Source organism: Suricata suricatta, chromosome 3 (assembly GCF_006229205.1).
Source record: "Suricata suricatta isolate VVHF042 chromosome 3, meerkat_22Aug2017_6uvM2_HiC, whole genome shotgun sequence".
Classification (NCBI taxonomy): domain Eukaryota; kingdom Metazoa; phylum Chordata; class Mammalia; order Carnivora; family Herpestidae; genus Suricata; species Suricata suricatta.
In genome coordinates, this window is record NC_043702.1 from 8,345,630 (window position 1) to 8,361,920 (window position 16,291).

At 46.8% G+C, this 16,291-nt stretch overlaps 1 protein-coding gene and 1 long non-coding RNA gene across 2 annotated transcripts in view; one reads left to right on the top strand and one right to left on the bottom strand.

Moving 5' to 3' along the window:
- The window catches only part of SP100 (SP100 nuclear antigen), a 94,402-nt gene extending 87,531 nt beyond the window's left edge, over window positions 1-6,871 (bottom strand). The window contains exon 1 of the mRNA XM_029932872.1: window positions 6,722-6,871. Coding sequence (XP_029788732.1) covers window positions 6,722-6,753 — 32 coding nt within the window. The 5' untranslated portion in view covers window positions 6,754-6,871. The remainder of the gene's footprint in view (window positions 1-6,721) is intronic.
- A 345-nt stretch (window positions 6,872-7,216) lies between these two features.
- Window positions 7,217-9,878, top strand: LOC115287334. The gene is made up of 3 exons (XR_003906434.1): window positions 7,217-7,359; window positions 7,454-7,548; window positions 7,623-9,878. It is a non-coding gene; the product is annotated as an uncharacterized LOC115287334 (long non-coding RNA).
- The last annotated feature ends 6,413 nt before the right edge of the window (window positions 9,879-16,291 follow it).

Here is a 16,291-nt window from a genome sequence, read left to right on the forward strand (position 1 = left end):
TGAAATCACATCAAATTAAAAAGCTTTTGCACAGTGAAAGAAACCATGAACAAAACATAAAGGCAACCTACTAAAAGGGAGAAGATATTTGCGAATGATATATTGCATAAGGGGTTAGTATCCAAAACATATAAAGAACTCTACAACTCAACACCAAAAAAGCCAAACAGCCAAATTAAAAAATGGACAAGAGGACCTCAATAGACATTTTCCCAAAGAAGACATAGAGACGAAAAATAGGCATAGGAAAAGACACTCAACATCACTAGTCATCAAGGAAGTGCAAATCCATACTACAATGAGATGTTACCTCACATCTGTCAGAATGGCTAGAACCAAAAAGACAAATAAAAAGTGTTGGCAAGGATGTGGAGAAAAAACCCTTGTGCACTGTTGGTGGGAATGCAGACTGGATTCAGCCACTATGGAAAAACAGTGTGGAGGTTCTTGAGAAAATTAAAAATAGAAATACCATATGATACAGCAGTTTACTGCGTATTTATCTAAAGAAAATGAAAATGCTAATTCAAAAAGATATATGCACCCTATGTTCATTGAAGTACTGTTTATGATTCGCCAAGATATAGAAGCAACCTAAGTTTCCATCAACAGATGAATGATTAGGAACATGTGTACATAAGAGGTACAAACTTCAGGTTATAAAAAAGTGGCTCTGTGTGTGTGTAATGTTACTCAGCCATAAAAAAGAAGGAAATCTTGTCATTGCAAAGACAGTGGACCTAGAAGATATTATGTTAAGTAAAACAAATCAGAGAAAGATAAGTACTACATGATTTGACTTACGTGTGGAATCTAAAAAATAAAACAAACAAAACAGAAACAGACCCATACATACAGGGAACAAACTGATGATTGACAGAGAGGAGGTAGGGAGGGGAATGGGCACCACAGGTGAAGGGGATTAAGAGGTACAAATTTCCATCAATAAAGAAGTAATCAAGGCTTATAAAGTCCGCCACAGGGAATATAGTCAGTAACATTGTAATAATTGTGTTTGGTGACAGATGGTAACTAAACTTACTGTGGTGATCATTTCATAATGTATATACATGTTGAATTACTATGTTGTACACCTGAAACTAATATAATATTGCATGTTAGCTATGCTGTGATTAAAACAAAAAAACAAACCCCAACTTCCAAAAACCAAAAGACATCAACTCACAAATTCAAGAAAGTCTGGAAACCCAAAAGGATAAATGCAAAACAAAAACAAAAAATTAAAAAAATATATCTTAAACAAATCTAGACTCATTACAGTATAAACGCTAAGAGAAAAATCTTAAAAACCTTCAGAGAAAACCTTCATGAGTCACAACCAAACCTCAAGCAATAAACTTTGAAAAATGTCAGTTCATCAACCAATCAATCAATGACTACAAGTTCCTGGTGTGGTGGCGCAGGATTCAAAAAACCTCAATCTCCCCCAACTCCCACAAGTCATACAGCTTTCTGCTGGAAAAACCAAAAAAGTTGAGAAAAGCACTTAAGAATGTTACTGAAGAGACGGAACTGTGTGGTAAGGCTTCACCAGGTGGAAGTAAAGTGAAAGGAGAGACCAGAGAACCAGGCAAGCACGGAGTCACTTCTGACCTCAGGGCCTTTGCTGATCCCAGAGAATCAGAACCTCAGGTTTGACAGCTTTAAGACTCTTTTTTTTAATGTTTTTTATTTATTTTTGAGAGACAGAGAGAGAGAGTGCGAGCAGGGGAGGGTCAGAGAGAGAGAGGGAGACGCAGAATCTGAAGCAGGCTCCAGGCTCCGAGCTAGCTGTCAGCACAGAGCCCGATGCGGGGCTTGAATCCATGAACCGTGAGATCATGACCTGAACTGAAGCCGGACGCTTAACCGACTGAGCCACCCAGGTGCCCCAGGTTTGACAGCTTTAAATGGTGAGAGGGACAGAAATGAAGTCTAGAGTCCATACAAGATGGAGAGTCCAAGGGTGCATTGGTAACTCGTGTGTTAAGTGTAAGACTTTTGCTTTCAGCTCAGGTCATGATCTTACAACTCATGAGTTCAAGCCCTGCAACAGGGTCTGAGCTGATAGTGTGGAGCCTGCTTGGGATTCTCTGTCTCTCCCTCTCTCTCTGCTCCTTCCCTGCTTGCTCTCTCTCTCTCTCTCTCTCTCTCTCTCAAAAACAAACAAACAAACAAACAGATGGAGGGGACATCAAGAGTCCCGGCCAGGCACCACATCCTCCCAGTGAGAGCAGTGAAGGGGGCATCTCTAGTCTGGAATAAGTGCCCTCCCAGAGACCCACCAGCCTTCCCCCAGGTGCTCTCAGACGCTGACCCGTGTTAAACACCTGGATTTGGCAGACAGAAACCTTTTCCAAAGGGTTTCCAAGCCTCCATTGCAGTCCTTGATGTTTGCTATAAATAATTTCCCCAATACAATGCTAGTACACAAAGACACCCGGCAAAATAATCTTTTTGAACAGAAGAAAATGTTCCCTTTGTGGAAAGGGGGAAACTGGTAACTCTATAGTAGAAGAGCCTGGCAAACACCACTTTAATTAAGTGATCAAGGTCAACTTCCCTGGTGAAAAGGGCTCACCTCACCTCACCTCTGTGGTATTCTCTCAGGAAACCCTCACCTTCAATCTAATCACGAGAAAAACAAAAGATGAACAAAAATTAAAAAGTGGTCTACAATCTTTTCCCATTCTGTCGGTTGCTTATTAGTTTTTTTTATCGTTTCCTTTGCATTGCAGAAGCTTTTTATCAAGAAGATGTGGTGTATACACACACACACACACACACACACACACACACACACACACCGGAATACTACATGGCAATGAGAAAGAATGAAATCTGGCCATTTGTAACAAAGTGGATGGACCTCGAGGGTGTCATGCTAAGCAAAATAACTCAGGCAGAAAAGGACAGATACCATATGTTTGCACTCATAGGTCTAACAGGAGAGACCTAACAGAGGACCATAGGGAGGGGAAGGGGGAAAGAGAGTTGGAGAGAGAGAGGGACACAAATCATGAGAGACTATTTAATACTGAAAACAAACCATGGACTGAAGGGGGAGGGGGAGGGAGGGAAGGGGGTGATGGTCATGGTGGGGGGCACTTGTGAGGAGAGGCACTGGGTGTTACATGGAAACCAATTTGAAAATAAACTATTAAAAAATTAAAAAAAAAAAGAAAGAAAATAAACTATTAAAAAAAAAAAGAAAAACGTAACCAGAGTCAGGTGAGAGGACAATGTCACAGGAAATAAACCTGGGTGTGCAGAGTACAGAAACTTCTGTGTTTGCAACTTTTCTGTAAGTATAAAATCATTCCAAAATTAAAAGCTGATTTAAAAAATTGCGAGTGAGAACCAGCAGAAACAACAGAAAACAGGGCTGCGGACACCTTCTATGTTGAAAATATCAGATGCTAATATAACACTTCTCTAATCTACTAAGTCTTTTATAAGAGAAGCCTACAGCAAACACCATCCATAACTGTGCAGTGACAGAAACTCTCCCTCTGAAATCAGGATCAAGATGAAATCATTGCCATCAGTTCCTGTATTCACCGTGTACAAGGACCTAGCCCACACAGTAAGGCAAGAAAAAGGAGTAATAAGTGGAAAAATTAGAGTAGAAGAAAAGAACTCTCACTGTGTTTACATTATATAAATCCACACATATTCATATATACCTCTATGTGAATCATTAGAATTCAAGAGAGTTTGGCAAAGTTTTCATTTATTTTTGTATCTTTGTAACAAGCAGCTAGGAAGTCAATTTTAAATTATGTAGATTTGATATAAAGACATCAAGTATCTATGAATAAATTTAGCAGAAGTATAAGACTTCTGCAGAAATACAAATTTTATTAGAAAATATATTTTAATTAATAATATGCATATACCATAGTAATGAGATAGAAGAGACAATATCATAAAGGTATCAATTCTCTTCAAACTGATCTATAGATTCAACAGATTCTAAACAGATTCCTGGCAAGATGTTGACAAGCCAATTTAGAGGCGCAAAGGACCAAGCCGCTTTGGAAGAAAAGAAGGTAAGAAGATTGACTGCAACAGATACCAAAAGTTCATCTGAAGCCGTGGTCACTGTGACAACGTGGTGCGTGTCGGGGCAAGGAAAGGCTGGCACAGGCCAGGGGTGGAGGAGAGAGCCCGTGGAAGGGACCGGCGTACATGACCCCAGAGTGAGTGAAGACAGGGGCGTTGCAGATCAGCAGGGGAAAGGATGGTGTCACTAATAAAAGGCTCCTCTGGGAAAAAAAATAATTGATAAGAATAAAATGAGAGCCTTCAAACTGTAGATGAGATGGGAAGCAATTCAGTCTCATTAAGATGAGACATTTGGAGAAAAAAAAAAAACATTCACTCAGATTAAGTCTGTGTACAGTGGAGATTGGGGGTCCATCACCAGTGAACACAGGCCTGGGAGAAAGCAAGTAAAACACCACTGAAACCAAACTGCAGACAGAGTCGACCTGGAAGAACCCAGGAGATGAAGAAGCATCCCCAAAGCACTTACGATCACACAAAAACCTCAATAAATCAACCAAGAGCCTGAAGATGGGATTATATACATACATATATAGTTTACAGTGGAGCCTGCAGAGACCTAACAACAAATTCAGATACCTCATCTGTCCCTCCCCCCCCCAAAAAACACCACAATCAACTTAAAAAGTAGAAATAACAAGATTTGAAAAAGCTACTAAAAAATAATTGTTACGGAAGAAAAGTTTGAGAGCGCTATGCTGAGCAGAAAGTTAAAAAGTGAAAGAGATGAAAATTTTGGGAGCAGATAAAAGCTGTGAAAGCTAGTGTTGCTTCAGTGGAAGAATCATTTTGCCCCAAAGCTGCAAAAGAAGATGTTTTTTTTTGAGAGGCAAGAGAAGAAACTTCCTGTGCAGTGAACATAGAATTGAATCTGCCACCTTAAGAACACAAGAACTGTGGTTAAAGAGTATGCATGCAATTCATCAGTAATTTTTCTGTATCACTTTAATTATTTATAACAATGAGGGTGCCTCTAGCTTATAAAATCAGTAATAAGTCTGTACTGTAAATTGTCGGCTTTAACAAGATAAGTCACCGTAAACAGACTTCAAAGACAAAGTGAGTATATTTACAACTTTCCGAATATCTAGCAAACTCTCCCTTTTCATCCAAGAAAAAACAATCCTGTCAACTGAACGACACTGGCAATAAATAAACCAGCAATTCACAAAACAGGCAAATGGCCAATAAACATAAAAAACTGTCCAGCGTCCCCTGTAATCAGGAAACTACCCGTTAAAAGGAGATGTGGCTCCTTATCCAGCACCTTTGCGAAGTTTGGGCACAGGGAGATGGTTTGTATCATTTAATATCGTGACGAGAACATATTGGTTCGGCTACTTAGAAAGGCAATTGGGCAGGATCTATAAACAAGTAAATATTAGTAACCTTTGCCTCCACAAGTCCATGTTTTTGGTTGTTGACACAAGACAGATACTTGTAAGTGTGCAAAAAATATAAGGAAATGGATTATTCTTATCATAGCTCGTTGGTAAAGTGAACAACTGAATATGACCTAAATGTCCATCAGTGGTGAGTGTGGGATGGTTTAAAAACTATGCTATATTGAGTCTATGGGATAGCATGTAGCTCTTAAAAAGAAAGAAGTAGATCTATATGATTGTTAAGGTGACCTCTAGGATTTTCACTCTTAAAATAAGACAAAATGGAAAATGGGAACAGCATATCTGATATAATCCCATTGATTAAAAAACAAGGCACAAAGTGCGTATATAGGAAAATAAGCCATACATGGAAACGCACAGAAAGAGATCTGAAAAGCTGCGCCCGAAACACTTCATAGGACCCGAATTAGAAACTGCATTGGGGTAGGCAGTGAACAGGACTTTCCCCCTCTCGTATTTTCATTTTGTGTAAAATTTTATGAACAAGAATGTATAATGTATTTCTTTTGTATGAAATAACAAATTAATTAAAAATATTAAGTAATATCACTTCTGACCCAACACTAGAGAATAAGATAGGAAGATTTCTACCCTCCTTCCCCCGACCTCCTTTTTTTTTTGTCAGAGGCATAACCCATTCCAGAACAAAAAATCAAAGTAAAGATAAAAATACTGAGCTGCACTGCTCTTTGGAGGTCTGGAGCCTTTCTCTTCCCTTTTACTTCCTTTGGCCAGGATGACGAGGAAGAACCACACCCCCGTGCCCCCTGCGCCCCCTCCCCCCCAGCCAGAGACAGGAATGACGCAGGAGCTGCTGGAGGCCTGTTCACAGGACAGGTGTAGACCACGGCCCCCGGTGTTTGAACCTACGCCAGATGTTTATCCTGAATTTTATGTTTTCTCAACTACCTTCTTGGAAATGGCTCATGAACGTAGGGGAGGCCTGAGGGAAACGAGAAGGTTCAGAGGTCACGAACAAAAAAACAAATCCCTGTCCTAAGAGGCTGGGGCGTCAGCCGGGCCTCTCTCTGAGCAGCACTGCAAAACAAGAAAGTCATGTGCGCAGTGGCCTGCTGCATGGAAACCTGATTTCCTCATTACCTACTCCTCTACTTTATTTACACTGCAAGCGAGCATTCTTGGACACCGGGCTAAAGTAGAGACTTAGGTTAGTGCCTTTAGAAATACACCGAAGCAGTCCATGGCCAGAGAGAGAGAGGTTTAAAGGGAAGGAGATGAAGACTGACCTGGTGCTGAGGTCGCTGCCCCCATCAGCCATCTTTCCACTCTGGGCCCCGCCTGGGCCCTGCCTGGGCCTCAAGTGTGGCCTCCGAACCCTCCAGCTGGGGTGCCCTGGGTCAGGGTAGCTGCCGAGCCCAGAGCAGGAAGTTTGTGAATTGACTCAGGCAGGACAGCTCCGCCCAAATGGGGAAAAGGGAAGTGAAAGTATCTCTCAGCTGCTGGGCAGACATTGCTTCCCTCCTGCAGCTCCACTGCCGCTCTCAGGCCTGGAGACTTGTGGCGCAGGAGCAGAGGAGGAGTGACAGTCAGGGCCTGGAGGAGCAGGGCCGGCCCCCTGGGGGGCCACTCGGTGGCGCAAAGACCCAGAAATACCTACGTGTCCATGTGTTTCTGTCCTTCTATCTAAGGTTTCCGAGGGTAACAGGGGTGGGGAGTGGGGAGCTGTGTGCTTGCCACCTTCCTCTCACCGAAGAGGCTGTGGGCTGGGGGGGGCGGGGGGAGACAGAAGCTTAAAACCTGTGGGAGAGCATGGGCCCCGACTGAGCCAGGTCCCAGGACCGGAACACAGGGCTGGAGAGCGCCCAAATGCTCAGCATCATAAACCAGGGGGAATGTTCTTCGTGTTCCCGGAAATCAGTCAGAGGTAAGGGAGAAACCATCAAGGCTGCAGCCAAGGTGGTGACAGTGGTAATATCTCAGGGGACAGTGGTAACATCTCAGCCCTGCCCTGACCGCAGGGCTGCTTCTGAATTGAATCCAGGGATGAGGAGACACCTGGAGAGAAGGCGATGGATCACTGACTGGCACAGGCTTCCCTCGGATAGAGATGGAGGTTAGAACCAAGATGATCTAGAAGCAAATAAATGAGCAGGTGAGCCCCGCAGGGAGGGTGACCCTCTGTCTCAGAGTCCTGTCTGTTCACAGATTTCTCATTCGGATTCGGAGTCACCGTTCTACAGAGCATGAGAAGTGACCCAGAAGACTTAATTACATTTGAAACTGCAGGGGAAGGAGGTTTCTACTCACTTTTCATGGATGTTCTGTCTTCCCCCCAAAGGAGTGAACATCAGTCTGGTTGGGACTCCAGGATGCTGCGAAGGACGCCTTTAACCATGAGCAGGGTCTCTGTGCACCGGGTGCTGCACGTCACGTGTGTGGATGCTGCCCCTCTCCCTCTTTCACTCACTCTCAGGGGTACAAGGACTAGTAAGCTGAGCTTCTGTTGGGCACAGCTGTCCTCAGCTTCTGGTCTCCATAGGACATGTGGCCCAGACAAGGCCTGACACAGATGACACAGCTTTTCTCGTGTCTCCTGTCTCTGTCCTTGGGCAGCAGGCTGACCCAGGCCACCACTCTGCTGGGGGTCGGCATAAACGTGCCAGCTTTTCTGTGGCTCTTCTTAGGGTCACTGAGGTGAGTGCTCAGAATAGAGACCACCGAGCAGCCAGCCATTGGGGTAGGGAGATCCACAGGCGGCTCCCGTGGGGTTGACAGTGCCACTTGGGGCTGGTAATGGCCCAGAAGGAGGGAAGGAGCCGTCCCCATGGGGCCATAGGCAGCTGGGCACGCATCACCTCTGTAGGAGCAGCAGCGGTTCCTGAGGAGTCTGGAGGCCTCTGTGAAGGTTAGGAAAGCGACAGGACCCACTTGAAGAGCAGATTTCAGTCCTGAAAATCCTCCTGGACTGATGTGAAGGAAACAAGCAAGCTCCTGGGCCACTTTCCGCAACTTCAAGGAACACTGACGCCAGGGCCACTGTCACTGTCCCGGAAGTAGCCCAAGTGCTCGACCTGGAGGCCTAGAAAGCCGGAGAGGCCACAGTGAGGGGGGACCATGGGGCAAAGGACCCACCAAGGGGACAGGCTCTGTACGTGTCACCAGGAGCAGATTCTGCTCAGACTTTCACTGCGGGGCCAAGTCTCCAATCTGGGAGACCCCTGTGGGGACCGGAGGTTTGTCCCTGGGAACTTAAGGAAGGGAAGAAGGGGCAGAAGTAGCAGCAGTGGCTGCTGGGCAAGGGGGTCAACACCCTTGGCGCCTCTGGGCACACAGAAATGGAGGGGAACCGGTGCCTGGGACCTACAGCCCTGCTCCAATGTCCCTGGAAGGGACATCCATTAGTGGGACTCACCTGGACCCCCTGCCCTTCCCTCCTTTCTGGGGAGACTCTCTGGCGGAAGGGGTGAGTCTACTCCTTGTTGGGTCTCCCCGGGCTCATCATGCCTGGAGAGGCCAAGGCTCTGTTGGTTTTCCAAAGTCTAGTGCACAGGGACAGGAGCTTGGGGGGCTGAGGGAGTTTGGGGGTGTATATGATTGATTGAAGCAGCCTGAGGCTGCAGGTGTGTGGATAAGCTCAATTTGGGAGTTTGGTTTTAGGGATTCCTTTCTTGCTATGCACTACGCTGTGACCTCCAGTTTAGCTTTTATCAGAAAGAAACCCATCTGTATTTTGAACCCCATCTGTTTCACTTTTATATCTATGTTGGTTTGAAACTCAGGTGAGGGAGAGGGATGCGCTTTGGAGGGGCCCACTAACACCCTAAATTGGATCCAGCATATGGGTCTACACCTCCTTCCATGAATTCTTGTCTATCTGGGCCCCAGATGGGTAGAGAGCCTGGGAGTCCTACCCCTTTACAATTGCATGGTCATGATACAGTTATCACGCGTGGGTTTAGTGGGCATTTGGTGACAGTATTACAGTTTTGAGGAATGAGGGTGGGGTGGAACCCCTTCTTCTAAGCAGAATCTCAGCGACTGGGCAGGGGGTGATTGACCTGTGGACTCCTGAAGTGGCAGAGTTGGTACAAAGCCAGAGGGATTGCTGGGGGTGGAAATGTGAGGATTTCTAAAGGGAGGGGAGTAAATCCTTGGAATAGGGGCTGGGAAGAGGCATCTGGGCAAAGAAGGAAATGGTTAAGGGGTGAGAGGAGGGAGAGAGAGAGAACCATTGGGCAATTTGGGAAAAATCCATGCAGGCCACTTTCCAAAGGTCTGCACTCCCCCCTAGTGGTCACTCTTGGTATTACAGCCTCCTGAGACCTGTTTCTGTTGCCGTTTCCGAGAAACTGAAACCGAAAATCTCTCTGGTAAACCCGCAAAATTAGTCGCAGCAGCGCCATTATTTCTTTCCAAATAAAGGCTAACCAATTAAGTATGGGATTCTGAGATCATTTTGATATTTGGCAGTTGAGGCACACACAAACAAGTCTATAACCTAGACACGGAAGGGAAGGGAGCCTGCCTTACCCACAGGAGCTCTTGCTAGAGATTGTTGTGGTGAACCTTGGGCACTCCCTGTCCCCTGTGCCCAGGACTGAGAAAGTCCTGCATTCAAGGATGAGGTTGTCCTTCTCAGACCATCAGCTATGCCAGTCCTGCCTCAGGGGACACCCACGTAGTCTAACAAGCTCTCCCCTGGACCAAGTCGTGTGCTTTTTCCCTGCCTGGGGCATGTGTTTCCTCACATGTGTAAGAACGGTGCCCATGAAACGGGCTGGCATCCTGGAGGGTCCAGCACTAGTTCACAAGGACCACATGGGTCCGGCCAGTTCCTCAAGTGGCCTTGGGAACTCCTTGTGGCCCTGAAGCTCCCCCAGGCTCCCCTTCCACTGAGGTTCATCAGGAGCAGGTGGATTGCAAAGCTGCACAGGTTTTCAGGAGCAGGTGGCTTCCAGCCACAACGACACAGAAGCTGAAAACATACCTCTCTCATTCAACTCTGCTCCATTATCCTGAGGCCTGAAGGGAATATGGGGAAAGCTCCCTGGAGGTTGGATACTATTTCTGCAGCTTCTTCCACCATTTGAGAATGGCCAGTATCAGTCCACAGGGTGACACCCTCCCCTCCATAGAGAAAGAAGACTCCTCTGCCCTTCCCAGGCATTCCGTCAGTAGCCTGTGGGACCCCCTTCCCTTGACTAATTCTAGGAGTGGGGGTGGGGATGAGTGGGGCCGGGAGGGGACTTCAGCCTCCTGGATGTGGAGCCATGGTGAATGAAGGCACACATGTAGGCAAGAGCCTGGATTCCAGACTAAACTGTAAGGACAATAACTGCTTCCTGGAGGGGTTCCTGCAAGAACCCAGATTGGAAATTGTGTCCTCACTGCATCGGGCACTTGAACCGGTTGGGCCTGGATTTCCCACCTGCCATCGGACTAAGGTACAACATAGGAAACCGGGGCCCATCTTGTACTTCCTGAATAGACACTGAGTAAAGTCAGCAGCCAGCTCCTATAGGGCACTCCGACCACAGGCAATGACACAGATTTAGCAAAAACTTCTAAGAGCAGACATGTCCAAGGACATGCAGAGTGCATCTGCCATGGACTCCATCACTATTTCCAGTGACCCGGAGGAGAAATCACAGATACCAGACAAGCCAGGGGCCACAACATTTAAAAAAAAATTAATGTATATTTATTTTTGAGAGAGACAGACAGACAGAGCATGAGTGAGGGAGGGGCAGAGCGGGAGGGAGACACAGAATCTGAAGACAGGCTCCAGGCTCTGAGCTGTCAGCACAGAGCCCAGCACAGGGCTTGAACCCACGAACCATGAGATCATGACCTGAGCTGAAGTCAGCCTCTTAACCGACTGAACCACCCAGGCGCCCTCAGACCTCATTTTATAGCTAAGACTTGTGCTCCTGAGACCTCAAGTTCAGGGCCCTGCACCTCCCCTCCTCCCATTCAGACACAGGCAGCTGGAGATGGGCTGTTGGAGGTGGCGGGATGGAAGGTGGTCCTCCCTAGCTCCCCAGCAGCTCTGCCAGAATGCGGTGGGAGATGAAAACAAGTGTCTCAGCTTGGGGGCCACCCCTTCCCTGAACTTTACTGGTTTCCAGTAAAGACATAGATGAGATTACCACTATGGGGACTCAGAATGCATTGTTTGGTATGAACCAATGTAGACTCTGTCTCACACACCACAAGGTTCAGGGGAAACTTGAATGAAGATTTTGGAAGAGAAAAGTCCCAGACTTGATGGCATGTAGGAATAAGTGGTTTCAGGTCAGATGAACAAAATCTCAGGCCTATCGATCCGAGCAGCAGTAGCACTTGAAGGTTTGATAAGTATCTGATGGAATATTGTTCCACTCAACCTCCTGTGTCCAGGCTGGGCCTGGAGTTACTAAATGGGCAGCAGATTGGCAACTCTCGCTGGAATCGGAACACGCTCAGTTCATCTTAGCAGGTCACCCACGTGGCCAGGCGCAGACTGCACACCCTGCTTCTTCCTCGGGCACAGATCAGACTAGTTCAAACTGGTTTCACTTAGTCCCCTGCATCAGCCAGTAATTTGGGGAGGGTCTGGGGTTCTCTGTGACTTTCTCTTTTGTAGCATTTCCCTGTCACTACCCAGAAAGCTTAGTGGCCCTGGGCTTCTTCCTTGGCTTTGCTAACCAGAGGGAAAGTGCACTTTCTGCCAAAGTTTGATCATCCCCGTGCAAGACTGGCCTGGCCACTTTCAGGGCCCAGTGCTAATGAACAGTAACCATCTTGCATTGGCTGGTTCCTCTTGAGTTTCAAATTCCCTCCAAAGTCAGCCTTCTTTGGCTTACTTTTCAGTTGTTCTTTGGATATTGTCCAGAGTTTCTAGCAGTTTTCTAGGAGAGGCTGGTTGGTTGGGAGCTCATGCCCTCAGTCCTAAGCAGTAGACCAGCCCTGCCCACCCTCAGGCCAGCCCTGCTTCTGGGGACACGAGTGGTTCCAGTGGCCCCAAAGCCCGCTGCCCGGCCGAGGGAGAGAGCCGCTATGCACGGTACACTGAGCGCACCCGTGTGTTAGGTGAGGCACAGCCAGAACTAGGCACATCGTGTACTTCTGTGCCCGCGGGAACACAAATGCCCACCTCCTTAGGATGGGCTTGTTCAGTAAACAAAATGGCCGAGCAAATGATATGTTGGGAGGACAAACATGGATTATTCTAGAATTTCAGTTGACGTTAATCCTTACACACCTGTACAGATAAGACATACAAGTTGTTGCCCAGAAGCCCAAGACTATTTTTCCTTTGCTGAAAGAGGAGATGGAGCCATCTGTATCGGGTCTGGTTTTTGTTTCAAAGGTCTTACTTTTATGCAGCCTTGTCTTCCCAAGGAATCGGGGCCACGCCCACCCTCGCCGCGCTCCTGCACGAACTCCCCATGCACAGACTAGGAAAGAAAGAGCCCCCAGCTGGGTGTGTGGGAGTGAGTGTTTGGCCTGATAGGAAACCCAGGCAAGTAGTTCCGTCCCTGGGCTCTGATCTTGGGCCTTGTGAAGCCTCCCCGCTCGGATGACATAGAGAGAGCTGGAGAATGCCCTATCTCCTCCTCCCAGCCCAACCGAGCAGGGGGTGAGCTGATGCCCAGAGGAGCTGCCATGGTGGGTTCAGGCTGAGGGTTCCTTACCAAGAGCCACAGGACCTCAGGAGCACCAGGGCCTCCTGCAGCTCCCAGGGACACAGGCACACTACGCGCCCCCTGGAAGGTCATAGGCAAGCTCCCCAGCATCTCAGGAAACAGCCCCCAACTGAGTCCAAGTAAACCAGACTGACAGGGTGATAGGCTTAGAGTTCTTCGTTGCCCTTGGCTGTCCGGAGGGTGGGGTGGGCGCCTTCCCTCCCAGCATGAAGACCAACTCAGCCTTTATCTGCACAGCACAGGGCAGTGGGAGCTGCGTCAACCTGCTCCGCTTGGTTCTGGGGCCTCGGCCCTTCTGACTGACCTGGCACTGCCCCACACTCTGTTAGACACCAGGCCCTGCCTCGGAGCGTTCATTGGCCAGACCTGATTTCCTTGGCCATCCAGCCTGTTCCCTCACCTTCCTAACAGCACCCAGTTTCCTCTGGAGAGACATGTCCCCTTCATGCAGGAGCAGAGGGACCACTGATCGACAGCTGGCCCCTAGCAAGCCAGGCTAGCCAGATACTTTGGGGAGTTGGACTCCTGAGAGAAGTTTGCTAAGGAGCATTCCATGGCGGCTCCTTGACAAGATGGCTGAGTTGTTCCTGGCACACAATTCCTGGATCTGCTCTGCTGCTCTGCCCTGTTCTGAGGCCGTGTGCTGGCTCTGCACCCAGCCTTCCTGCCCCGGCATGAGCCACTGGGCATCTGTTTAAATAGTGTCTTTTTGTTTAACCTAGGTGAAGCCAGTCTCACTGGCAAAGAGTCCCAGCTGACACAAGGACGTTTGTGGGGTATTTACTTACCGTTTTCAGGATCAGGCACTTCCTAGGAGCACAGTACATATTAACTCATTCATCCCCATGATCCAGTGAGCTATGTACTAGTTTCTCCATTTCACAGATGGAGCTGGTGCACAGGGGAGGCAAGTAACATGCCCAGGGACACACAGCCACTGGTGAGAAGCTGGGATTCCACCTCCTATGCTGGCTTCACAGTCTGTTCTCAAACACCAGGCTCTGCTGCCTCTCAGTACAAATAAGCACCGTTCACAACACCAAAAATAATCAAGAAGAGCCAAACGCAATTGAGGCTTAATGAAAAATAAAAGCTGTGATAGGGATGACACAGAGCTGTATTTATTGACATGTAACAATGCTCATTCTGTGCTATGACGTGAACATTGATTGGAACACATTTTATTGTGAAGATGGTAGAAGCCTTGTTCCCTCCCAGCTTGCACTTCACATACACACACCTCCCGCCTCGCATTACAAAGCCTAGAACAACTCTCATGGAATTGGCCACCATGGATATTCTTCCCTGGAGAGGCCTCCCGAGCATTGTGCTTCTTAGTGGTAGAAGATAGCTTGGAGCTTTGGAGAGGATATCGTGATATGCCCCTGACCTCTGAACCCCTGATCTATATGACGTGTCTCTGAATTCTTAGTAAGGTTTATCTCTCACCATCTGGGGTACATGTGACTCAACAGGGCTTTCAGAACACTCAACCCTGTTTGCTGCTCAGATCCAATTAGCATACTATGGCTGTGATGGCTAATTTTGTGTCCACTTGACTGGACCATGGGATGTCCTGATTAAACATTATTTCTGGGTAGTTCATTGAGGATGTTTCTAGATGACATCGGCATTAAAAAAAAATTTTTTTTAGTGTTTATTTAGTTTTGAGAGAGAGACTGAGTGTGCACAGGGAAGTGGCAGAGAGAGAGGGAGAAACAGAATCTGAAGCAGGCTCCAGGCTCTGAGCTGCCCAATGCAGGGCTCAAACTCAATGAACCATGAGATCATGATCTGAGCCAAAGTCAGACACTTAACTGACTGAGCCACCCGGGTGCCCTGAGATCAGCATTTTAATCCGTGGACTCAGTAGATTGCCCTCCCCTGTATGGGTGGACATCATTGTACTGTTAAGGGCCTGGGAAGTGGAGAAAAGGCAGAGAAAGGGAGATTCATTCTCTTCCTGCCTGCTTAGTTGAGCTTTTCTCTTGGATTTCCAACTCTCTTGGACTGGAATTTACACTCTCTGCTCCTCTGGTTCTTGGGCCTTCATATTTGGGCTGGAATTACACTCTATCTTTACTGGGTCTCTGGCTCAAAGATGGCATATCATGGAGATTCTCTGCATCCACAATTACTTAAGCCAATTCCACATAATAAGTCCCTGTAAATATAAGTACATGGTTCTGTTTCCAGAACTATTGGTTCTGTTTCTCTGCAGAGTCCTGATTAATACAGCCAACAATATAGTGGATTAATGTGCTGCACTGTAGCGTCAAGATAGACTAGGCTTCTTCAGGCTATATGGTAACAGAGAACAGGAGAATCCACACGGTCCTGGGGCAAGACCTAAATGTGTACAATTGTCCAGTCCATGGGAACACGAACTGCTTCTCATTCTATTTCCTATGAGATATTTTAAAAGCACATTTTCCATATTAACAGTTGCACAGCACATACCATAGGCCATGCTACTCTGCTTTAAAAGATAGCTATTGTTCAACCCTGCTCTTGCTTTTGGTTGTCTCTCAAAGTTTTGTGATTGTTCAAGCTGCCTATTTTTTTAATTTTTAATTATTTTTTAATAGTTTATTGTCAAATTGGTTTCCATACAACACCCAGTGCTCTTCCCCACAAGTGCCCTCCTCTATCACCACCACCTCCTTTCCCCCTCCCCCCTCAACCCTCGGTTTGTTTTCAGTATTCAATAGTCTCTCAGGTTTTGCATCCCTCTCTCTCCCCAACTCTTTCCCTCTTCCCCTCCCCGTGGTCCTCCATTAGGTTTCTCCTGTTCTCCTGTTAGACCTATGAGTGCAAACATATGGTATCTGTCCTTCTCCCCCTGACTTAAGAGCACTGAGTGTTATATGGAAACCAATTTGACAGTAAACTATTTAAAAAATAATTTAAAAAATAGGCTGCTTGAACAATCACAGAAGTTTGAGAGACAACCAAAAGCAAGGGCAGGGTTGAATAATAACTTTCATCTTTTGCAAGAGGCCACCTTCAAGACTGAGAGAGGAGAATGCTTTAAAGCAGAGAAACCAACACAGAGAATGAAGAAAAGTAAAAAATAGAGGAATACATTCTAAATGAAAGAACAAGATAAAACTTCAGAGAACCTTAATAGAACAGAGATAATGTGCCTGATAAAGAATTCAAAGTAAG